The sequence below is a fragment of the Salvelinus fontinalis genome, chromosome 18, assembly GCF_029448725.1.
Source record: "Salvelinus fontinalis isolate EN_2023a chromosome 18, ASM2944872v1, whole genome shotgun sequence".
Classification (NCBI taxonomy): domain Eukaryota; kingdom Metazoa; phylum Chordata; class Actinopteri; order Salmoniformes; family Salmonidae; genus Salvelinus; species Salvelinus fontinalis.
Window position 1 is genome coordinate 11,244,044 of NC_074682.1, and position 25,464 is coordinate 11,269,507.

The window sequence follows — 25,464 nt, forward strand, 5'->3', positions numbered from 1 at the left end:
TTACGTCATTTTATTTAAGTTTAACCTGATGACTTTTTGCTAATCTAAATGTGTTTTCCACGTAGATTCTACGTCACAGTAGGTTGACAAATTATGTGGAAACAACATTTATTCAACCAGTGTGTGCCCAGTGGGGTAGATATTGCCATCTAAATGCTCCCAAAATGTGTCAGGTTGATAATAACGTTCAGAAACTGTTTTGAAAAAGAAACACAAAACACTTGGCAATGTCAGTCATCTGACAATTGTTTACATACGTGGCATTTTCAGGCCTATGTGACTGGATAGTGATGGTAAGATATCCACCACTCTATGCTCTTCCAACTTTGTAGTAAATCACAAGCCATTATTATTATTCTTCACTGGCTCCCATCTAAAATCCAATCAGCATTTCCTTATGGTGAGATGACCAGCATGTCAGTCGTTTATATTGTGCCGCCTCCTCTCTTTACAAAAGCATTTCTCTTCTGAGATCCACTACATTACCCAGACTAATATGGAGAAAAATGTTTATTCAAATGAGCTTAGATCAAAATGCAGCAGAAAAATGATCTGCTTACAAAAATAAATTACATTTAAATTAATTACAAAATAAATGACTCTTTGGCTGAACGGCCAAAGGGTTAAACGAAGGCTTAAACTGGAGTTATTTTTTTAAATCATTTATTTACTTATATATGTATTTATTCACGCCATCCATTACTCACCTAGTGTCATCTGTTTGTGTCCATGGAAACCGTGTAATTACATTTTATGGAGAGCAACATTATAATGAGACCTTGTGTGAGCGATTGATTGGTGGTTGCTAAGAAGAGATGGCACATTGTGATCACTTGATTGGCCACTGCTAAGAGGAAAGGCTTTCTATTAGCAATTGATTGGCTGTTGTAATTTTCCACCTGAAGGAGTACCAGCCAGACACCGTAATTGTGTGACTTTAGTTGAAGCCACCTGTGTGTGTGTGTTTCTACAGATTGACATGGACTATTGACGATGAAATAGCTGGTTCCAATCCCTATCACCTCCTCCCTCCCCGAACTAATTGATAAAGACGCCCCAGAACTAGACACAAAAGGAAATGGACACTTACCTTCAAGGCGCCGTTCGACCACGGACGGACATCTGACTCCTCGCTGCGCCTCGACCGCTGTCCCTCTCTGCTGATTGCCTGTGGGTAAACTACTCTGTTACATTGCTCTCTATAGCACTACTAAAGGAGCGTGCTTATTTCTAATGTGTGAGTGTGATTCCAAGTTGTAGAGCAGTACATGCTTTAATTGTGTATTTGTTGTCCTCTGCGTCTACAGAGGACACGGCAGACGCAGCTGTGAGCAGCTATCTACGCTACAACTTGGACTCCCGGCATGGAATCAAATTAAGTCAAATCAAATGTTACTTGTGCGGAATGCAACTGGTGTAGACTCAACCTTGACATGCTTGCAAGCCCTTCCCAACTATGCAGAGTTTAAAAATAAAATGGTAACACGAGAAATACAATATATACAGGAAGTACCAGTACCAGATCAATGTGCAGCGGTACGAGGTCATTTGAGATAGATATGTACATGAAGGCAGGGTTAAAGTGACTAGGCATCCAGATAAATAATGATAAGAGTAAAATAAAGAACAGAATAGCAGCGGCAAATGATGAGTGGAAAAGTGTGTGTAACGTGTTTGTTTTGTGTGTGTGTGCATATGTTGTGTGTATGTTTGGCGTGGGCGTGTCAATATAGTGTGTTTGAGTGTGTATATGGTGTGCATATTTAGTCTATTGAGTGTGCGTAGGGTCAGTGCAAGAGAGTCAGTGCAGATAATCAGGTACCATGCATTTACTATTTAGCAGTCTTATGGCTTGGGGTAGCTCTCGGAGCCTGTTGGTCCGACAGCCGATACTTCGGTACCATTTGCTGGAAGGTAGCAGAGTGAACAGTTTATGGCTTGGGTGGCTGGGGTCATTGGCAATTTTTCAGGCCTGGATGGCAGGGAGCTCGGCCCCTGCCGTGGGCTGTCCGCACCACCCTCTGTAGCGCTTTGCAGTCAAGTGTGGTGCATCACCAAGCGGTGATGAAGCCAGTCAAGATCCTCTTGATGGTGCAGCTGTAGAACTTTTTGAGGATCCGAGGGCCAATGCTAAATCTTTTCAGCCTCCTGAGGGGGAAGAGGCACTGCCGTGCCCTCATCACGACTCTGCGCGGGGGGGGGGGGGGGGGGGGGGGGGCTGTGTTAAGTCCTTAGTGATGTGGACACCAAGGTACTTGAAGTTCTTGACCTACGCCATCAGCCCTGTCGATGTGGATGGGGGCGTGCTCTCCCCTCTTTCTCCTATAGTCCACGATCAGCTACTTGGTCTCACTGACATTGAGGGAGAGGTTGCTGTCCTGGCACCACACTGCTAAGTCTCTGACCTCCTCTCTGTAGGCTGTCTCATCGCCGTCTGTGATAAAGCCTACTACATCATGTCGTCAACAAAACTTGATGATGGTGTTGGAATCGTGCATGGCCACATAGTCGTGGGTGAACAGGGAGTACAGGAGGGGACTAAGCACACACCCCTGAGGAGCCTCCGTGTTGACGGTCAGCGTGGCGGAGTTCTTGTTGACTACCCTCACCACCTGGGGCCGGCTTGGTGATGAGCTTGGAGGGGACTGTTATTGAACGCAGGCGGAGCTGTAGTCTATGACCAGCATTCTCACATAGTTATTTCTCCTCTTGTCCAGGTGGGGAGGGCAGTGTGAAGTGCAATTGAGATTGCATTATCTGTGGATCTGTTGGGGCGGTAAGTGAATTGGAGTGGGTCCAGGGTGTCTGGGATGATGGTGTTGATGTGAGTCATGACCAGCCTTTCAAAGCACTTCATAATTACAGATGTGTGTGCTAATAGTCATTTAGGCAGGTTACCTTGGAGCTCTTGGGAACAGGGACAATGGTGGTCAACTTGAAACATGTTGGGATTACAGACTGGGACAAGGAGAGATTGAAAATGTCTGTGAATACAATTCTCAGCCACAATACGATGAGCGTCAGGGTCGGTGTAATACGGCCCAGTACATCACTGGGGCCAAGCTTCCTGCCATCCAGGATCTCTATACTAGGCGGTGTCAGAGGAAGGCCCAAAATATTGTCAAAGACTCCAGCCACCCACGTCATAGACTGCTTTCTCTTCTACCGCACGGCAAGCGGTACAGGAGTACCAAGTCTAGGTCCAAAAGGCTCCTTAACAGCTTCTACCCCCAAGCCATAAGACTGCTGAACAATGAATCCAAAGGCTACCCGGACAATTTTAATTGACCCCCCCCCCCTCCTCCCACAGTACCCTATGTATATAGCCTCGTTATTGATATTTATGTGTTGTGTTACTTTTTTATTTTGTTTATTTAGTAAATATTTGATTAACTCTTTTCTTAACTGCATTGTTGGTTAATTAATAAGGGCTTGTAAGTAAGCATTTCACAGTAAGGTGACACATACATTTTTATTTGATTTGAATAGGATTCCACCTTCCTCCTAAATTGTCCTTTCGCATGTTTGATGTGTCGTCGGAGGTTGTAGCGGGCTTTTTTGTATCCGTCCATTTTTTTGTATCCGTCCATGTGTCACTTTCCTCGTAAGCGGTAGTATTAGCCCGGCGCGGATATTCATGGTTTTTGGTTTAGATATGTTCTTAGTCACTGGGGGGATGACATTTATGCACTTATTGATGAAGCCTATGACTGTTGGGGTAAACTCCTCAGTGCTATCAAATGAATCCTGGAACATATCCCAGTCTGTACTAAGAAAACAGTCCTGTAGACTTGTGTCTGCTTCGTCCGACCACTTGCATATTGAGCGCGTCACTGGTACTTCCTGTTTGAGCTTTTGTTTCTAAACAGGAAGCAGGAGAATGGAGTCATGGTCAGGTTTGCCAAAGGGAGGATGAGGGAGGGCCTTGTATGCGTTTTTGTGGGTAGAATAAAAGTGGTTGAGAGTTTTAGTGCCCCTAGTGGCGCAGGAGACGTGTTTGTAGAAGTGAGGTAGGACTGTTTTAAGTCTCCCCGCGTTAAAGTCTTCACCCAACAGAAACGCCGATTCTGGGTGGGCAGTTTCTTGCTTGTTTATGGCGCTATACAGTTCATTGAGTGCCAAAGTGGTGTTGGCTTGTGGAAGGATGTAGACATCAGTAATAATTACGGATGAGAACTCTGTTGGTAGATAAAAGGGTCTGCAGCTTACCATGAGATATTCTATATCAGGTGAGCAAAAGTTTGAGATTTTCTTCACTGCAAAGCAGCAAACCAGTTGTTATTTATAAAAAAAATAACAACTTGGGTTGAGCCGAGTGGGGACAGTAGAGCCCATCCATTGACTGCCAAATTAGCCATTGAGTACCATACCAGCCAGTGACTAACGAATCCCTGCTCAGGAAGTAGAGCCATATGAACCCTGCTTGGGTAGAGCTGAACGAATGAACGAACATCAACCAACGCTCTGAGTGAACTAACTGCTGTGTTTAGTTTTTTCCTGTGCTCATAGTATAGCTTATGGTCCTATAGTCCATAGTCTCCTTAAACAGTTCTAACTGGGCACTTAGTAGTTTTAAAACCCTTTACTGCATGCGAATGACCAAAGCACCCTCTGGTGGCCTCATGGGTGGAATGTTATTCTTTATAATTTCATAATCAACTTTTTCATTTTTTACACAGAAAATCCAGTGTTTCTATGTCAAATTGGAGATGAGCAAAAATTGTGGTTTGCGGGCTCAGGTGGAGGTAATGTTGCAAACACAAAGGCTTACATTACAGCACAGCAGCAGGTATACTTTATTTGTACTGTCACGCCCTGACCTTAAAGATCCTTTTTATGTCTCTATTTTGGTTTGGTCAGGGCGTGAGTTGGGGTGGGCATTCTATGTTTTGTGTTCTATGTTTTCTATTTCTGTGTGTTTGGCCGGGTGTGGTTCTCAATCAGAGGCAGCTGTCTATCGTTGTCTCTGATTGAGAACCATACTTAGGTAGCCTTTTCCCACCTGTGTTTTGTGGGTAGTTGTTTTCTGTTTTGTGTCTGCACCAGACAGAACTGTTTTGGTTTCGTTCGTTCTTGTTGTTGTTTTTGTTGTTCAGTGTTCAGTTTTATGAATAAATCATGAACACTTACCACGCTGCGCTTTGGTCCACTTCTTCATGCAACGATGGCCGTTACAGAACTACCCACCACCAAAGGACCAAGCAGCGTGGCCAGGGGGGGCACACGGGACGGTCGCCGGAGCCAAGGATGGAACCAGAGCGAGTCGGGGTGAAATTGGAGGTGAGCGAGGGGAGCGAAGCAGAGACAGTGAAGGAGTTGATGGGGAGATTGGAGGACAGAGCTATGAGAGAGCTGCTGTGTTGGTGCATGGGGCACGACATTCGCCCTACGGAGCGTGTCCTCGAGTTGATGTCACCTGAGTCAGCTCTCCATACTCGTCCTGAGGTGCGTGCTAGCCGTCTGGTGAAGACTGTGCCAGCCCAACGCACCAGGCCTCCTGTGCGCCTCCCCAGCCCTGCACGTCTTGTGCCAGCTTGGCGCTCCAGACCTCCAGTGCGCTGCCACAGCCAGGTGAGTCCTGCGCCGGCTCTAGGCACAGTTTCCCCAGTTCGCCAGGAGAACCCAGTGCGGCCTGTTCCTGCTCACCGCACGTGCCGGGCTAAGGTGGGCATGCAGCCAAGAGGAGCGGTGCAAGTGCTAAGCACCAGAGCTCCAGTGCTCCCCTACAGCCCAGTTCGACCTGTGCCTGCGCTCTGGAGGTGCCGGGCTAGAGTGGGCATTCTGCCTGGAAGAGTGGTGCCAAGGCTAAGCACCAGATCTCCAGTGCTCCCCCACAGCCCAGTGTATCCGGTGCCTCAGCCAGGGAAGAGGCCTCCTGTATGTCTCCCCAGCCTGGTGAGTCCAGCGTCGCCCTCCAGTCCGGAGCCTCCAGCGTCGCCCTCCAGTCCGGAGCCTCCAGCGTCGCCCTCCAGCCCGGAGCCTCCAGCGTCGCCCTCCAGCCCGGAGCCTCCAGCGTCGCCCTCCAGCCCGGAGCCTCCAGCGTTGCCCTCCAGCCCGGAGCCTCCAGCGTCGGCCTCCAGCCCGGAGCCTCCAGCGTCGGCCTCCAGCCCGGAGCCTCCAGAGATGGCCTCCAGCCCGGAGCCTCCAGCGACGCCCTCCAGTCCGGAGCATCCAGAGACGCCCTCCTGTCCGGAGCTGGCAGAGTCGCCCTCCTGTCCGGAGCTGGCAGAGTCGCCCTCCTGTCCGGAGCTGGCAGAATCGCCCTCCTGTCCGGAGCTGCCAGAGTCGCCCTCCTATCCGGAGCTGCCAGAGACACTTAAAATCGTGGTCGGGACCATATTTCAAGGGGGGGGGGGGGGGTGTCACAAATGACACTGACTCTTGCTAAAGTAGACTGTCATTCTGCCTTATATTTATAGCAGGTTTATTATATTACTTATCAGCATGTATTATTTCACCATCAACCCCTAATTTACAAGTGCCTTTCACTCATGTGTGCTGTGTTATGCGATTGCCTTCACTTAACTCCTTACATTCTCACGTGTGAAATTCAATTGAATTGCATGAACTATTTGCTCATTTTGGACGGTGTGCTGTGATTCTACAGATTGCCATGGACTTTGGCCCATGAGCTGGTTCCAATCCCTATCACCTCCTCCCTCCCCGAACTAATTGCTAAACACGCTCCAGAACTAGACACAAAAGGAAATGGACACTTACCTTCAAGGGCGCCGTTCGACCGGGAACCTCTGCAGAGACAGACATCTGACTCCTCGCTGCGCCTCGACCCCTGTCTCTCTCCGCTGATCGCCTGTGGGAAAAAGACTCCATTACAACGCTCTCTATAGAACTCTAAAAGGAAAGTGCTCATTTCAAACGTGTGCTTGTGACTCCCATTGTAGATCAGTACATACTGTAATTGTATGTTTGTTGTCCCCCATGGCTACAGACATGGGGGAAACGCCCAACACAGCTGCGAGAGGCTATCTCCGATACAACACAGCCGGCACGGCTTGGAGTGGGGGAGAAGAGAGCTCAGCAGCTTACCATGGACTACCAAACTAGTCATGGACTACCGTACCAGCCAGAGGTTGTTAACAAATCCCAGCTCGGGAAGAAGAGCCAAATGAACCCTCCTCGGGTAGAGCCAAATGAATGAACGAACCCTGCTGGGGTAGAGCAAAACGAACAAACATCAACCAACTCTCTGTGAGTGAAGCAGCTGCTGTGTTAGTTTTGCCCTGTGTCATAGTGTATGGTCCTAACTCCTAGTCTCCTTAAACATTTCTAACTAGGTACTTAGTAGTTTTAAACAGAACCAATCAAACAAATCATTTTAAAGATATTGTCACTATTGTAAAATCTGAACTTGTAATAAAGAGCTTTGTACCTTGCCTGTCTCTGTGGTTGCTGTGGGATCTTGGAATTCTGCTTTTGACGTGTGTGTGTGTGTGTGTGTGTGTGTGTGTGTGTGTGTGTGTGTGTGTGTGTGTGTGTGTGGTTTTCACTGTGCTCTAATGGGGTCTGGCAGGGTGGAGGGGTTGAACAGAGCTGCTCATCGGAGGATAAGTCACATGTGACAGTCTGTCAGGACACCTCTCATCAGGACACATACTGCAGAGACAGCAAATCCTCAACACACACACACACACACACACACACACACACACACACACACACACACACATATATATACACAACTACATACACAGACAGGCACACACACAAACCCATATGCACACACCTGCACGCAAAGAGATACACAGATGCCTCTCACATCAAACCCCAAAGAGGGCATTCATTTATCTTCATGAATAAAGAAAATGAATATCTTCAAACAGTCTGCATTTAGCCGTTGGGTTGATATGACATGCATAACAGCCGGATAGGATTTGTCTGCCATTCAGAGGGAGTCAGCTGTTAGAGTAACAGCTTTAGTGAAGGGAGCCCTATCTCAAAGAAATAGGACATTGTGACCTGTCCCACAACGCCTCCCCCCCCCTTCACTGTCTCTCTCGCTCTCTAGCTCTCTGTTCTGATGTCATTTACTTACATTTCATGGAGATATGAGATTGGAGTGTCTGTCAGAGAACATGTTGTGTGACAGTCTCCACAACTACCTCAGCCTGTGTCAAGGAAACGTGTATGTCACGTTCCTGACCTGTTTTCCATTGTTTTTGTATGTGTTTAGTTGGTCAGGGCGTGAGTTGGGGTGGGCATTCTATGTTATGTGTTTCTATGTTTGGTTAAATGTGTTGCCTGATATGGTTCTCAATTAGACGCAGGTGTTTGACGTTTTTTTGATTGAGAACCATATTAAGGTAGGCTGTTCTCACTGTTTGTTTGTGGGTGATTGTCTTCCGTGTCTGTGTATGTCGCACCACATGGGACTGTTTCGTTCGTGTATGTAGTCTGTTCCTGTTTGTGCGTTCTTCGTGTTATTATGTAAGTTCGTTTGTTCAGGTCTGTTGACTTCGTTTATTGTTTTGTAGTTTGCTCAAGTATATTTTCGTCTTCGTTATTATTAATAAAATCATCATGTATTCCACCTACGCTGCATTTTGGTCCAATCCTTCTCGCCTCTCCTCATCCGAGGAGGAGGAAAAACAAGATGACCGTTACAGTGTACTATATCAGTGTCCATAGGAACCGGAGTGCTCATAGGTTTTGATTTTGTAAAACAATTACAAATAGTGAATAAGCCTACTGTGCAAATATAGTATCATTTTGAATGACATTCGCACAGATCATTGGAGCCAATGTGGTCACAGTTGGTATACAGTGCAACCACATCAGACAGCTTCTGATTTCCCCTGCCCGCCCATGATGAAGATCAACAATCAATGGACAAAAACATAGACTTGCTCACTTTTATATGGGACAACAAATCTTTGCAGCGATATAGAGGAACATCAGATATCTATGGAGCCTGATCAGAGTCTTGATTCTTTTGAAAGACACGGACAGAGAGTGTGACAAACCGCTTATTATACCAAGAGCCCCCGAGACAATCTCTAGACCAAGCGGCAGTGGAGGGGAGAGGAGGAAAGGGGAGATGTGACCACAGAGAGGTGACAGAGCGAGACACCAAAATGAGCAAACGTGGAGATGAGAGTACCTCCCGGGTGGCGCAGTGGTCTAGGGCACTGCATCGCAGTGCTAGCTGCGCCACCAGAGTCTCTGGGTTCGCACCCAGGCTGGGCTGGGTTCGCGCCCAGGCTCTGTCGCAGCCGGCCGCAACCGGGAGGTCCGTGGGGCGACGCACAATTGGCATAGCGTCGTCCGGGTTAGGGAGGGTTTGGCCGGTAGGGGATATCCTTGTCTCAGTATGTAAAAAAAAAAATGTTATAAAATGTATGCACTCTACTGTAAGTCGCTCTGGATAAGAGCGTCTGCTAAATGACTTAAATGTAAATGTAATGAGAGGATAGAGAGATGGAGAGCCAGGGCCCGGCTCACTGGAACTGGCAGACGGGTTAGTCAGTGGAAGAGAGAGGGCCACTTGTTTGGGGAGCTGTTTGCAGCAGGAACCAGATAAATGTTCACAGTGGCCAGTCATTATAGCTTATCTCCCTATGGGCTGCTCTATTCAGTCTTGGAGGAAGACATGATGAGAAAATATAACAGCCGCAAGTTGCATTGGCATTGTCATTATGACTGTTATAACATGAAGTAGTTCTCGTCTGTTTACCTATTTTTGTGTAATTACACAATATAATGTGTGTTTAAAGTCAGTGGTGTCTAAAAGCACAGTCCTGACGATTCTAAAGGTTCCTAGTTCAGCACAGTATCCATATATGGGAAAGAGATTGTGTGGAATTGGCAGCCTTTGTTTATCTCTCTCCTACTTGGATAAAATACCTCATATCTGTTCCTCATTTCCCCCAATCCAGTCGGCTGTGATAAAGAGGGAAGTGGGACACAGTGGGCCTGATGGGAGTCTGTTTCTCCACTCCGCCCATCCTCCAGGGAGCAAGCCGAATTACAGCCACACCGCTTCGGAGCAGCAGCTATCCGATGAGAATGTCTTACATGTTGCGTGAAAATCAACCAAGGTCATCAGGGTCGTCACATGTTCCTAAAATGAGACTCAGACTGCGGCTGTCGGTGTCGGTTAGTTCAATACAGTGGATAAGCACAAACACGTAGCACTTTAAAACTGAGGCATGAAATTACCCAGACATTGTTGTGGGCCAATTATCTTTAGTAAAGAGCAACTTAACCCACTCTGTGCTATAGTGACCAGTACTAGCTGCAGTACATGTAAAGCCTTGTAAACTCTTGTTTTAGTTGGATTATTCCATACCACCACCTTGTGGTCACAGACCTGCAATAGAATACCCAGAGAATCCTGCCAGGACTCAACCAAACTCTTCCTTTGTTAACAGCTCACATGCTGTGTTAAATGAGAATACAAATAACAATGTTTTTCTAAATGAGAGTGTAGGCACAAGGTATCCAAAATAGATCCACTGTGATGAGAGATTGGGGTGTTACAAGCAGCTGTGCTGAATTGTTTTCAGGCCACATTCTATGGTGGTTTAGATTTAAAAATATTGTACAGATATGCATTACCACGAGAAGATGTTTTGATTTGGGGGTGCACTGGGTGTGGGAAGGGGGAGGATTGGGGTGCTGAGGAGTATTTTTCTTCGCTCATACATGAGTAATACATTTCCTAGTTTGTAAATTAAAAAATAAAACAAATTTGGTTTATTTGTTCAAATACACTGCCGGTCAAAAGTTTTAGAACACCTACTCATTCAAGGGTTTTTCTTCATTTTTACTATTTTCTACATTGTAGAATAATAGTGAAGACATATGAAAACTATGAAATAACACATATGGAATCATGTAGTGACCAAAAAAGTGTTAAACAAATCAAAATACATTTTATATTTGAGATTCTTCAAATAATCACCCTTTGCCTTGATGACAGCTTTGCACACTCTTGGCATTCTCTCAACCAGCTTCATGAGGTAGTCACCTGGAATGCATTTCAATTAACAGGTGTGCCTTGTTAAAAGTTAATTTGTGGAATTTCTTTCCTTCTTAATGCGTTTGAGCCAATCAGTTGTGTTGTTACAAGGTAGGGGGGGTATACAGAAGGCCAAGTCCATATTATGGCAAGAACAGCTCAAATAAGCAAAGAGAAACGACAATCCATTATTACTTTAAGACATGAAGGTCAGTCAATAAGGAACATTTCAAGAACTTTGAAAGTTTATTCAAGTGCAGTGATGAAACTGGCTCTCATGAGGACCGCCACAGGAGTGGAAGACCCAGAGTTACCTCTGCTGCATAGGATAAGTTCATTTGAGTTACCAGACTCAGAAATTGCAGAGGAGACTGTGTGAATCAGGCCTTGACGATCAAATTGCTGCAAAGAAACCACTACTAAAGGACAACAATAAGAAGAAGAGACTTGCTTGGGCCAAGAAACATGGGCAATGGACATTAGACCAGTGGAAATGTGTCCTTTGGTCTGATGAGTCCAAATTGGAGATTTTTGGTTCCAACCGCTGTGTCTTTGTGAGACGCAGAGTAGGTGAACGGATGATCTCTGCATGTGTGGTTCCCACCGTGAAGCATGGAGGAGGAGGTGTGATGGTGTGGGGGAACTTTGCAGGTGACACAGTCATCCCATCTGGTTTGCGCTTAGTGGGACTATCATTTGTTTTTCAACAGGACAATGACCCAACACACCTTCCGGCTGTGTAAGGGCTCTTAGTAGTGGTTTCTTTGCAGCAAGGCAATCATGAAGGCCTGATTCCCGCAGTCTCCTCTGAACGGTTGATGTTGAGATGTGTCTGTTACTGGTGTCCAAACTTTTGACTGGTACTGCATATATATTTTTTTCGATTTATCAGGAAGTGCTGCAGCACCCCTACTTCCTGCGGCTCAGCAGATGTGGCAGTTCACTGAAAATATGCATACATCTTTTATTTAACATAAAAAACATCAACAATGAGGTTAAAGTATCTGGTAGACAATACATTCACCCATAGAGTATCAATCATGAGTACATTGCATCACATTTGAGTCACGTACTGTAGACACTCACAGGGCTCTGGTAAATTGCTGAGTATAATTGTGGCACTCAACAATCACTTTGCCATTAGCTAACAGCTGAAATTGGCAGTCACTTCTCCAGTTGGTGTGGCTCTCCTTAGTTCTAATAGGCTTAACAACTTAAAGCCCCGAAATGAAGCATTATTTTAAGCTTATACACTGATTTTCTGTGAAATGTTTGAAACCAGTATGAATAATCCCAGGTCAAAAGCTGTAATTTAACAAAATGACATATCTACTTTTGTAAAATGGCTGGAAACTATTTTCTAAACAGTCGTGTTGCTTATGCTATCAGTCCATAGACTCCAGCAACATTTTTATTTTCATTGACCTGGCTTTCATCTATCTGAATAAACAGCCCTTATATTTAGCCTCACAATGAAGTGTTTTACCATTTTACTTTCAAGACAACCTGGGCTACAAGTAGAACACCAAACAATTTGACATAAACATTTGCATTCATGAGTTTTATTGACAAAAGTCTGCAGCAGCAGCAAAAAAAAAAATGGATACAAATAAATGGATACGAATGCTGTAAGGATAGAAATGGTTTGCACAGGGGGAAATCAATACCCAACTAGTCAGTGTCAACTGTGTGGAATTTGCTGTGAGCTTTTTACAGTATTATAGACACTATGTCCTGGGATTTCCTATGATATTCTATGTAGAAGAACCCCTTACCTTCTATCGACTCTTGTGTAGCTTGTGAGTGTCATAGAGCAAACCATGTTACCTGTGCGTGTTCGTGATAGCTTTTAACTGTTTCAAACCATTCGGAGTTCACAGACGTTTTTGTAAAAAGACCCGGCCCGGGCACCTTTGGGAATGCGCCCTTGTCTCACAAACACTGCTCTAGCTCAGCCCCCGTTAATCACACAGACTAACGGTGCAGAAGAAATAGATTCATCCAATGGTTAAACTCAGAAGTCTGTAGCTCAAACACAGCGGACTCATTGGGTTAAATGTCAAGGTCAACTGTGAATTATTTCTGGCTTTCACAATGATATACAAATAAACTGTTCATAATATCATATAATAATATCTCATGACCATTTGTCCAAGTTATAATAGTAAGTACTATTATCCCCCCCGGAGGACACAGGTACGGAAGTATCTATATCCACAGTAAAACGAGTCCAATATCAACTTAACCTGAAGGGCCGCTCAGCAAGGAAGAAGCCACTGCTCCAAAACCGCCATAAAAAAAGCCAGACTACGGTTTGCAACTGCACATGGGAACAAAGATCGTACCTTTTGGAGAAATGTCCTCTGGTCTGATGAAACAAACATAGAACTGTTTGGCTATAATGACCATCGTTATGTTAGGAGGAAAAAGGGGGAGGCTTGCAAGCCGAAAAACACCATCCCAACCATGAAGCACAGGGGTGGCAGCATCATGTTGTAGCGGTGCTTTGCTGCAGGAGGGACTGGTACACTTCACAAAATAGATGGCATCATGAGGTAGGAAAATGATGTGGATATATTGAAGCAACATCTCAAGACATCAGTCAGGAACTTAAAGCTTGGTCGCAAATGGGTCTTCCAAATGGACAATGACCTCAAGCATACTTCCAAAGTTGTGGCAAAATGGCTTAAGGACAACAAAGTCAAGGCATTGGAGTGGCTCTGACCTCAATCCCATAGAACATTTGTGGGCAGAACTGAAAAAGCGTGTGCGAGCAAGGAGGCCTACAAACCTGACTCAGTTACACCAGCTCTGTCTGGAGGAATGGGCCAAAATTCACCCCACTTATTGTGGGAAGCTTGTGGAAGGCTACCCGAAACGTTTGACCCAAGTTAAACAATTTAAAGGCAATGCTACCAAATACTAATTGAGTGTATGTAAACTTCTGACCCACTGGGAATGTGATGAAAGAAATAAAAGCTGAAATAAATCATTCTCTCTACTTCTGACATTTCACATTCTTAAAATAAAGTGGTGATCCTAACTGACCTAAGACAGGGAATTTTTACTAGGATTAAATGTCAGGAATTGTTAAAAACTGAGTTTAAACGCATTTGGCTAAGGTGTATGTAAACTTCTGACTTCAACTGTAGTATGTCTTACATAGCACGCACCATCCTTACCTAACAGCAGGGGCTCTCCGCGTCAGCTGGGTTAGGGGACTCCGTGCTATGGAGGTGGGAGGGTGCACATAAATAATCAGCAAATCATGCAAATCATCAAGATATTGGCAGTCTCTTTTTATGTATCCTGCTGGGTCTATGTGATGCCATTCTGTCAGGTGTTGCCTGTACCTGGTCATGTGGTCAGATGTCATGGAACCATAGAAGTTAGAATATCCTGGTAGAAATCTGGGTAGAGGAGACGTTCCACAGCCAGAACAGAGCATCGTTCCTCCTCAACTCTATCTGGGGACACTCCACTGTGTAGTTATCTGTTGTGTTTTTGTAGTCGTTATCACAGGAGGGGAAACCATAAAATAGCCGCATCCCTTTGGGCCTCTCCTGGGCCATTGGAAGTCTCTGCCGGGCATGTAGGTCTGGAGGATCTCAGCGGCAGACCTGAAATGCTCCAGCAGGTTGGCATTCTGTGGCACCCCACCGTTAACTGCCTCTGCTTGGTTGTATCCAGTTTAGTCTTGTAGAAGAAGGTGATGTTGTCCCCCATGAAGCTCCGGTTCTAATTCTTCACTATGCTGAACACTCACAGGTCCAGGTCCACTGCCCATAGCGGGTCTTACACTGGGCTGTAGGCGCATTCCACACAGTGAGGAAGGGCACCTGGGCCAGTGTGGGGAGTGCTTCTGCTTCATGCTCCCTGCCAAGAACAATACTGGCCACAATCACGCATAGAAGAAGTGCCCCCCAGGTAAAATGCACTTTATACCTTCAGAAAAAGAGAACACAAAATGTAATATAGTATTTTGGCAAATTGACATTGTCAGAACATAATGTTCCTGATTCTGGATAGGTTCTTTACTACTCTACTTTTTTTTTTTTTTGTGAAGTCATAGGACTTTGAGTGTGCTCCTCAAAAAGAGGACGACAAACGTATCTCGGAATCACCTTTGCGAATCAAATGGCTAGTGTGAAATGTCAAGCCTAGGAAAGCAAAGTTTCCTGTAGCCTAGTTACCTAGTGTAAATGAGGGGAGGCGCTGTGTATTATATAAATTACTACAAACTATTCCTCTCAGAATGGGTCTATACTTTCTAGAATAAATTCATTAATTAGATAATTAAAATATGCAGGCTGCAGCCGTGAATTTACTTTTAAGCAGACCTGGCTATCTGCAATGTGTCTGAACACATACAACACTTAGGAACTATTGCTGTAGACTTCAAAGGATCACAAATCATTTTGCCTCAAGGCAACCTATAATTATGGAAAGGAGGGCCATTAAAGTTTTATTTGACCCCAAAGCCTATAGCCCACCAATTTGGATGTAAAAACTCAAAACAGTTTTTCAAAAGATAAATACAGTGCATTCGGAAAGTATTCAGACCCCTTGACTTTTCCACAGTTTGATATGTTACAGCCTTATTCTTAAATTGATTTAAAAAAGTATAATTCTCATCAATACACACAATACCCCATTATGACAAAGCAAAAACTGTTTTTTATTTATTACAAAAAAAAAAAAAAAATACCTTCAATTGAATTCAGGTGCATCCTCTTTCCATTGATCATCCTTCAAATGTTTCTACAACTGGAGGCCACCTGTGGTAAATTCAATTGACGACATGATTTGGAAAGGCACATACCTGTCTATCTAAGTTCCCTACAGTTGACAGTACATTTCAGAGCAAAAACCAAGCCATGAGGTCGAAGGAATTGTCCGTAGAGCTCCGAGACAGGATTGTGTGGAGGCACAGATCTGGGGAAGGGTACCAAAAACTTTCTGCAGCATCGAAGGTCTCTAAGAACACAGTGACCTCCATCATTCTTATAAGGAAGAAGTTTGGAACCACCAAGACTCTTCCTAGAGCTGGCCGCCCGGCCAAACTGAGCAGGGGAGATGACCAAGAACCCGATGGTCACGCTGCAGAGCTCCAGAGCTTCCTCTGTGGAGATGGGAGAACCTTCCAGAAGGACAACCATCTCTGCAGCTCTCCACCAATCAGGCCTTTATGCCCAGATGGATGCCACTCCTCAGTAAAAGGCACACGACAGCCCACTTGGAGTTTTCCAAAAGTCACCTAAAGGACTCTCAGACCCTGAGAAACAAGATTCTCTGGTCTGATGAAACCAAGATTGAACTCTTTGGCCTGAATGCCAATCGTTACGTCTAGAGGAAACCTGACACCATCCCTATTGTGAAGCATGGTGGTGGCATCATCATGCTGTGGTGATGTTTTTCAGCAGCAGCAACTGGGAGACTAGTCAGGATCGGGGGAAAGATGAACGGAGCAAAGTACAGAGAGATCCATGATGAAAACCTGCTCCAGAGCACTCAAGACCTCAGACTGGGGAGAAGGTTCACCTTCTAAAAGAACAATGACTTTAAGTACACAGCCAAGACAACGCATGAGTGACTTTGGGACAAGTCTCTGAATGTCCTAGAGTGGCCCAGCCAGAGTCCGGACTTGAATCCGATCGAACATCTCTGGGGAGACCTGAAAATAGCTGTGCAGCAACGCTCCCCATCCAACCCGACAGCGCTTGAGAGGATCTGCAGAGAAGAATGGGAGAAACTCCCCAAATACAGGTGTGCCAAACTTAGCGTCATACCCAAGAAGGCGTGAGGCTGTAATCACTGCCAAAGGTGCTTCAACAAAGTACTGAGTAAAGGGTCTGAATACTTATGTAAATGTGATATTTCATTTTTTTTTGCTTTTTGCTTTGTCATTATGGGGTATTGTGTGTAGATAGTTTTTTTTCTTCATCAATTTAATACATTTTAGAATAAGGCTGTAACATAACAAAATGTGGAAAAAGTCAAGGGGTCTGAATACGTTCCCGAATGCACTGTACATCTGTGGAGATTTGCCCTGAGAGAGTTCCATGAGGATGCACCGTCTTTCTACAATGTTAGGTAATGTGTCTGCTTCCTGGAAACTTGTATTGCTGAAAACTTGAAATAACCTTTGGCTGGCAGCACCCAACAATTATAGGGGGGAAGGGGTAGTCCTTAAGAAACATTTTGTACCAGACAAACCTCTTAAAAGCAGCCACTCTCAAAACTCTCGGCCCACTGCCACTATGTGTACATTGCGATTGTTGAATCGATCAGGAACCGAGGAGAGACAGATAATTGTATAATTAATACAAACACTGATACACAAGTGATCATCAAACTGAGAAATCCATTTGTGGACACTGTACTGTGATAGTATTGGATGATGTTATACAACCGATGGGTCTAATCCTGGATGCTGATTGGTTAAAACCACATTCCAGCCGGTGTCTATTCGACAAGTTACCACTGGTTAAATCTATGATGTTGAAATGTCTCGTTGTTCCATCTCACTGCGCAAACCACTGTCTCATCAAATCAGCCAGGCAATTTACATACTAGGTCTACATCTACACATTATCTCCCATTTCCTTCACACTAGCATTTGGTTTTCAACAACAGAGATTTGTAGTAAACTTGCTGTCAGTCTCCGACATTTGCGACATTATTGAAATTCGATCTCCAGCTGTCCTATGGTAATTAACGTGTAGATAGTTGGGACGAGACAGGCTGGCAGCTTTTCTCAGCCAGTCGAAATCATGAATCAGCATCATTTTTATGGATATATACAAAGAAATGTCAATAGAAAACCAGGAAATACAGCTAGTTTGCTGTCATTCCAGCTTCAGTTTATCGTGATTGTGTTAACTGTGTAGTTGGCTATCTCTTCTGAACAGTGGCCTGGTGAGAGAGCAAATGTCCTATGCCAGGCGAAATCGCACATAATTAGTTCTTTGCTATGGATGTATCCCCCCAACAATCATTAGAAAACAGCTTTAACAAACGTAAATGCAGCCACTTTGCTGATATTCTGGCTACACTGTTTGATGTGACTGTTAGCCAAAGTTGGCTAGCTGGCAAGCAAGGGATAAGAATGATGCCAGAAAGAACGAACGACCAGGCGGCTTGGGAAGCAACCATAGATTTGTGTCGGGACTATATCTCGTGGAAGGATGAAATAGTATGAATAAATTTATCTAAATAACGTTTTTAATTAAAATATGTCAATCATTATTTGAATATGTTGGTAACCCGTTGTATAAAAGTGATAATGTGCTCGAAGCTGGTGTTTGGAGGATATATTGGCACGGTTTGCAGGCCCTTGATGAAACAACACCTGTGCCAATATATCCTCCAAACACCGGCTTCTCTGGCAGTATCACTTAATTACAGCTTTGATTAATTTTGAGTGATTGAAACATTGTACACAGTAAGAGAGACGCACAATTTTGGAACGAAAATAGTAGTCTTGTTTTTGCCATAAAATAACAAAAGCTTTTTAAAAACGTGAAAATACATTACTATAAATATTGAAACCTAAAGATAAAATTGTCAGAGGTCAGGCAATAAGAACTATTTTGTGCTATTCCAAGAATCAAGTGCATCGGCCCCATTTTGGCTCACACATAACACAAAACCGTACATACATCAGAAGCACATCTTGAAAACAACACACATTTCCACACAAAAACATAAACTTTGGGATCATGAGAAAATGACACCTTGAAAGAGGGGGGAAGGGTTGAGAGAGAGAAATTGTGGGAAGGAGACTGAGAAAGAGATCAATGTAAACAAAGTTATTTCCAGCGAGCCCTCCACAAACAACCACATAACTCAGTTCCACATAGATCCACCAACCTTACAGCAATCTGGACCACAGTAAATACATTTGCCCCAAAGTGTATTTATATAATGTTTGCGCATGTGTGTAGATAATGTCATGTGTATACCAGTACACGTTCAATTATTTGAAAGTAGCTGTATGCCTGTGTATGTACTGTTTGCACTCAGAGCAGGAGTGTGATGAGTAGCAGGAGCAAACAGTGCACCCATGATGCCATGATTGGAGCTGCGATGCCTCGTTGTTGTTGGGGGTCTCTCTGGCCACAGCCCTCTCCCAGGTAGCCACTATAGCACTGGCACTGGAACTCCCTCTGAAAACCCAATATGTCGTCTTCCCCAAGCTGACCTTGAACCTTGAGTTTTCCATTTTCCAGGGCCTCTATTCTGTGGGTGCGGGTGCTGAGGTGCAGGTAGGCATCAGTGTCAGGGTGTTTACGCAAGCAGCGTCCAAGGGAATCGCACAGCGTCTGGCTGCATAGCTCTGCTGCCGTGGTAACGTTGAGCAGGTACCGGCCCAGCGGACCCCGCAGGTACTCATTCAGACTAGAGCAACTGGCCTGGAGGGACACACACACACAGAGTTTAAAGGGTGGCTGAACTTCCTGTTTTGGTCTCGTTTCAGATTTAGTTCATTAAGAAATGACTGAATTCAAACGTGAGTTGGTTTCGAGGTGTGGTTTGATGTGGGTGTCTCTTGTGTGTGTTCGCAGGTGGGAAGAGTTAGCCCAATTATTTAGCCAATTAACTTCAGCCAGCTGGTGTGCAACCGTGGCAATTATGGTTTGACTTTGGATAGCCTATCTCCGGAGCTAGCTAGGGACAATATTTGAGACAATATAAATGAGACAATATTTTCATGTTGCACACCTTTTAGTTTTCTCATGAAATGCTTTCAATATTTGAATATGAATTTCTACAATTTATAGTTGTTTTGAGGTTCTGGACCTACTGGAATTTTTACATATTGTCCCATGTAAATTGTGTAATTTACCAATGGTTCCTAACTAGCCCCATAGGGATATCCAAAGTCAACCCAAATTCACCACAGGCATTACGATCGGGTCGCATGCAGCTGCAATCCAAATTGATGATTACTTATGTACCACCAGCTGTGGGCAGGATTGAAACAAACCCAAACTTAATTTACGTTGTGATGCAGTCATGACCACAAGTCCCACAAAACTGTTTTGGACGAGACTGACTTTATGACCAAAATTGTCCTATTTACCCTTTGTAGTCAATTTTGACAGTGGAATAAATGTTTCTGACTCATATCGATGCCACATAGGCTGTTTTCTAAATGAGAAGTCGTTTTTTTGGGGCAGTTGCTCTTTAAAGGTAGATTTACATCAATGTAATTCCTGCGTCTCCTCAGTTTAAATTAAGCTTAAGATCCACTACAAACACTTTCAAATCATAATAACAAATGGGATATGAAGAGGGGCTGCTACAAAAACACAACTGATAATCAAGTGAATGAATGAGTGTGACTGACTATGACTCCGTGACGTGCAGTGAGGTCCTGTGAGTTGGTCATTCAGTGATCACATGTGATTTGTTGTGATTTCATGAGACTTGTGTAATTGCGCGGACACTTGCCTTGCTGCTGGCATAAGCGTGGTCTCCCCAGAGGATGATGCCTGCGGCCCCAAGAGCCACACTCTCCCCGATGGTGGAGACCAGGTCCGTCTGCAGGGAGAATCATTCAAAATCTTGACCAAAGAAGACGTACAGATTCATCACAAAGCACACAGAGTGCACAGTCAGCACAAATCGGACAATGAAAATACAACCAAAATGACACCATGTAGAATTGTTCAGTGTTGTTCAATTGTTGTGTGTGAGTGGGAGGGGGGGGGGGCACTGGACTATATAGACTTTGTGTATGTGACCACCTCTTATCTGCTCACGCCCTCGTAAGGAAATGCACTATGGGGTGTTAGCGGGTAACATGACCAACACCCATCCTGCTCACACATATACACACAAAAGAGAGGGAGTATTTGGGGTATGTGCTGATTAGAGCAGGAAAGGGCTGCAGCCACAGATAAGGACAGAGGGTCATGGTCATGGGTAGAGAGATTGAACTTGATCTGTGAATCAGGGTCTATCAACACAGCACACACAAACACACACACACACAGAGACAGAAAAAAAGAGTGGTTATAAAACACACCCATTGATTAAACAGAGATTATTGCACTCTGATATAGAGCATTATTCTCCTAGAAATAATTCATAGAAATCTCAAAACATTAAGTGAATTGAAATCATCATTCACATCTTGATGAAGATTGTATTAGGGTAGGTTTATAGTCTAGATATCTTTCACATCAATTATTCTTACAACTCCCAGATTTCTTTGCACCATTTTCTTGTTTTAAAAATGGACGGATAGCCAGAAGCACACTCCAATAGTCACACATTGTTTACAAAAGATGTATTTGTGTTTAGTGATTCCGCATGACCATAGGCAGTAGGGATGACCACGTGTTCTCTTGGTAAGTGCATGAACTTCACAATTTTCCTGTACTTTGGGTTGTCAGATAAAATGTATGGAGTAAAAAGTACAATATTTTCTTCAGGAATGTAGTGAAGTAAAAGTAGAAGTTGTCAAAATGTAAATAGTAAGGTAAAGTACAGATACCTCAAAAAACGACTTAAGTAGTACTTTAAAGTATTTTCACTTTAGTACTTTACACCACTGTCAAATGGTCTATAAGTTCTCCTGGTTAGTACTATGTGACGGTCAGAGAAATGTCCCTTCACCTCTGTCAGCAGCTCCAGTACGTTGGCATAGGTGGGCCGGGCGTACACAAAGACAGGACGTGCCAGCCCGTCTCCCCCTGACGCCAGACGCATCCCCTCCTTCACCCGGTTCCGGACAAACTGGCGCCCCGAGGTCGAAGAGCGCAGCACCGTGCCCATGTAGACCGAAGGGAAGAGGGCTGTGCTCTCAGTCCACAGCCATTTGAGCATTTCATTCCGGGCCACCTCCACGTCAGGGCAGCGGCCCGTGTAGTTCTCCAGAGTGTTCTTGTAGTCGTGGTTGTAGCAGTCTGGGAACAAGTAGAACCCCCACAGCTGGTTGGGCCGCAGGCTCTTGGCCAGCCTCAGGGTCTCCAGCATGAACTTCCGGGCTGACATCTCAAACTCCTGCTGGGCCACCTTAGCCACACGCTCTGCGGGCCAGGCTGGGTTCTTCTGGGCCACCAGCTGCCTTGACTGGTTGCGGTACACATTCTTGACGTCCCAGTTGCGGATCCACAGTGGTCTCCACTCCTCCCAGTCAATAACTGCCAGCCCCTTGGCCCCTGCTTCGCGTATGTAATACTGAATACCCTCCGGCATCTTCTCCAGGTGCTGAGTGAGACTGGCAACCTGCGGGAGCCCACCGTTCATGACAGTACCATCATGCTCATTATAATAGGGGTACAACCCCAAGCGGTCCTTGTAAAAGATGGTGAGGTTTTGGCGGACAAAGCCCTTGCTGGGCGACGCCACAATCTGGAACTGCTCCAGCTGAAAGTGAATACCGTGCCGTGGGCTGCAGTCTTCTGTCGGAGCATTCCAGGCCATGACCAGAGGCTTTTGGAGATACAGTGGCCATCTCGTGGGCTTCAGTTCCTCAGCACAGAGGTAGTCCCATTGAAGAGTCACCAACAGCAATACTTTCCAATCAGGCAGTACAGTCCAGGACAACATGACTTTTGTGGTGAATTAATGTATTTTTACACTCTGCTCTCCTGTCCTGGAAAGAGAATTGAGCGAACATCACCATGAATATTTTGATTTCTAATCAATAGATTCAGATATGACAGTAACTTTATATACTCTGGTACTACACCTCTATGACCAGAAAAGTGTCAATATAGGGTGGGCTCACTTTCACCAAACAGGTTCCAGACATACAATAGGTTTATGAACAGTTCAGCTGGTTTAATTCATTCTATCCAGCATGAAAGCCTCTATGAAAAATGCATTAAGATCAAGCATCCTACTCTATATGACAACCCTAGAAACAATACCACTTCTCATGAAGATGATCAACTTAATATTGAGTTCAAGTTATAGGCTACTGAAAGTAATGAGTTTAGTGGGGAAACAGTTTTAGCAGCAGTATACTTGAAGCAGTAGAAGCTTGTGTTGGCACGTTTGATGTGTGTGTGTGTATAACACCCACCTTTTGCCCATGAGTAAGTTTTCATTCGTGGAAAAGGAAATATAAAAACATATCTTACCTTGTACAGCAGAATGAGGAAGCATACCCAAATACTAGAAACCCCTATATTCCAATTAAGCCACGTTTGTCTTTCAAGATGGAGAAAGGTGATTGAAACAAACTTCTCCCAATAACTACCTGGTTAAGTGATCCCTGCAACAATAGGTAAAAACACGGGTACTTCATTTGTCACTGGAATGTATTATTACTGTACTTTACAACTTGAACCGACAGTGAATGTACCGTACCCCCTGTACTGGTGTCAGTTCAGTTGCACCCAACGCCTATTCCTACCCTAGTGGGTTAATTATAAAAAAAAATCCTCCCTAGTGCGAGTCGGGACTACTTCAGGATGTTCCATTCAACATAAAAAAGGGGGGAGTGGCGAAATAAACTGTACCTTGTAGGCGCGTCAAAGTGGTTCTCAATATTGTATTACACCTAAATTATTGTATGAATCTTCGGCTATAGACTAAATATTTAAAATGTTGTTTATTTTCTGTTTTAACTGAATATGCAGTAGTTTGTTTAATTTGTCAGTTATACACTTAGAATGAGTCCGTCCAAAAAGTTTGCTACTAGTCATTGAAAACAGATGAATGTCGCAATATCTAGATGTAGGAGCCGCTGACAGCATAGGGGCAACATACATACTGGGAAATGAAAGGGGATACCTAGTCAGTTGTACAACTGAATGCATTCAACTGAAACGTGTCTTCCGCAATTAACCCAACCCCTCTGAATCAGAGAGGTGCGGGGGTCTGCCTATCGACATGAGCATGCCATGACATGCCCATCCTAAAAAGAAAAGAAAAAACAGTATAAATGAACGTTGTCTTGTCTTCTGTAGTTCAGATTATTACGATTTTTTTTTAAAGCAGTTAAATGACAAGCACAACATTTCAACCAATGTGTTAGGCATATAACTGTTGAATAGATATTTATAAACTATCTATAGACTAATAATGAACAGTTGAAACCCCTTTATAAATCATTTTAAGTAGGCTCCACCATAATGTCAAGTGTTAACAAATAGCCTATAGTTTAACTCAATGTAAGCATGGTATATCTAGGACCAGTAGCATTTCAACTTTGTCCAGACAAAGGCATCTGGCATGCAGACTTCACTGCTCAAGGTACATGATGGCAGCCATTGGCACTGGCACAATGACCCAAACAAGTACCACATGTTGTCATGTTGCCAACGTCATGGATAGATTCAGAGCATGCTGTAGTTGAAAGCTTTGAAATGAATAGTTAGAAGCAAAGGCCAACAAAACATAAGCCTAAAGGGTGCATGTGACGTGGAGGATCTGAGAGCACATAATACACAAAAATCCCTGGAAGTGAGGCCTCATCCTGTGAGGGTCACTCAGTTGACTCTGTTCTGCTGTTCGTTCTCCGAGCTCTACTGACTCACCTGCGTGTGTCTGAATGAGACAGAGATTGTGAATTCCAAGCCACCACCTCGCCCCTGCCAAATCACTCGGAGAGCCCTCCGTTATACATGTTGCTGACAAAATTCCGAAGGTGACTTCTAGAGTGGAGATGGGATCAATAAGCCCATCAACTTTGGGACACACTCCTGAAATGAATGATGCAATTCATGTTCCACTTTTAAAACTGCAATGTGTGAGTTATGTGATTTATAGATCTGTAATTCTCATTGAAAGCAATCTAAGAAGTGGTAGATCTATTCAATGTGCGCAATTTCTATGCTTCCCATTGTTACGTTTCGTTTTTGCGTCTTCCACTTTAGTTTTTTACACCAGCTTCAGACAGCTAAAAATACAATATTTTTGGTTATTGAAAATATATTTCACATCGGTTTAGATGGTACACTGATTCTCTACCACAAAATGAAATTAGGGGAACTATTAGAATTTTTGCAACCTTTAAATAATAAAACGAGCATGTAATTCAAACGAACAAATCCCACTGTCGTTTTACAATATATATACCCCAGTAACTGTTAAACATTTAATTTGGGAGGTATTTCATGTTACATTTGTCAAGTCTCGACATCAGACATAAACAAATGCACGTGTCATATAATTAGGCATGCTCTCCATTCTTTTGTATGAAATTGTGCAAATTCCAAACATATCGCAGTGCGTGTTGGGATAGCACTTCGCTCTGACTCCTGCAGCCTTGGTCGAAGTGGTTGTGGGTCTAATTAGCTCCCTACACCGTCAATAATTTTCACTCCCCCAGCTTCGAGACACGTGCAAATCGAGGGCTGAGCGAAATTGGGTGATTCAGCCAGAGTGAGGGAAGAGATGTGTGGTTTCCCTCCATCTTGTGTGCTTCCCTTTGACCCATATATCTTGGACATTACATCATTAACCTTCAGGCACCACTAGGAAACGATAACAATGTGGGGAACTGGAAACACACACCATCACCT

At 44.2% G+C, this 25,464-nt stretch overlaps 1 protein-coding gene across 1 annotated transcript; it reads right to left on the reverse strand.

The window, feature by feature from the left end:
- Positions 1 to 11,306: 11,306 nt before the first annotated feature.
- Positions 11,307 to 24,607, reverse strand: LOC129814957 (hyaluronidase-2-like). The gene is made up of 4 exons (XM_055868138.1): positions 23,077 to 24,607; positions 21,605 to 22,586; positions 20,435 to 20,524; positions 11,307 to 19,392 (listed from the first exon to the last, which is right to left on the reverse strand). The coding sequence occupies exons 2-4, from the start codon at positions 22,538 to 22,540 to the stop codon at positions 19,000 to 19,002; spliced, it is 1,419 nt and encodes a 472-aa protein (XP_055724113.1). The 5' UTR covers positions 22,541 to 22,586; positions 23,077 to 24,607; the 3' UTR covers positions 11,307 to 18,999.
- Positions 24,608 to 25,464: the final 857 nt, after the last annotated feature.

Bases quoted from the DNA above. Each gene is read 5' to 3' on its own strand.
- LOC129814957 (XM_055868138.1), bottom strand. From the start codon at position 22,540: ATGTTGTCCTGGACTGTACTGCCTGATTGGAAAGTATTGCTGTTGGTG. The intron at 20,525-21,604 runs GTGAAGGGACAT...TTCTCCCTGCAG, and splicing joins TACTGGAGCTGCTGACAGAG to ACGGACCTGGTCTCCACCAT. The intron at 19,393-20,434 runs GCAAGTGTCCGC...GTGTCCCTCCAG, and splicing joins ACGCTTATGCCAGCAGCAAG to GCCAGTTGCTCTAGTCTGAA.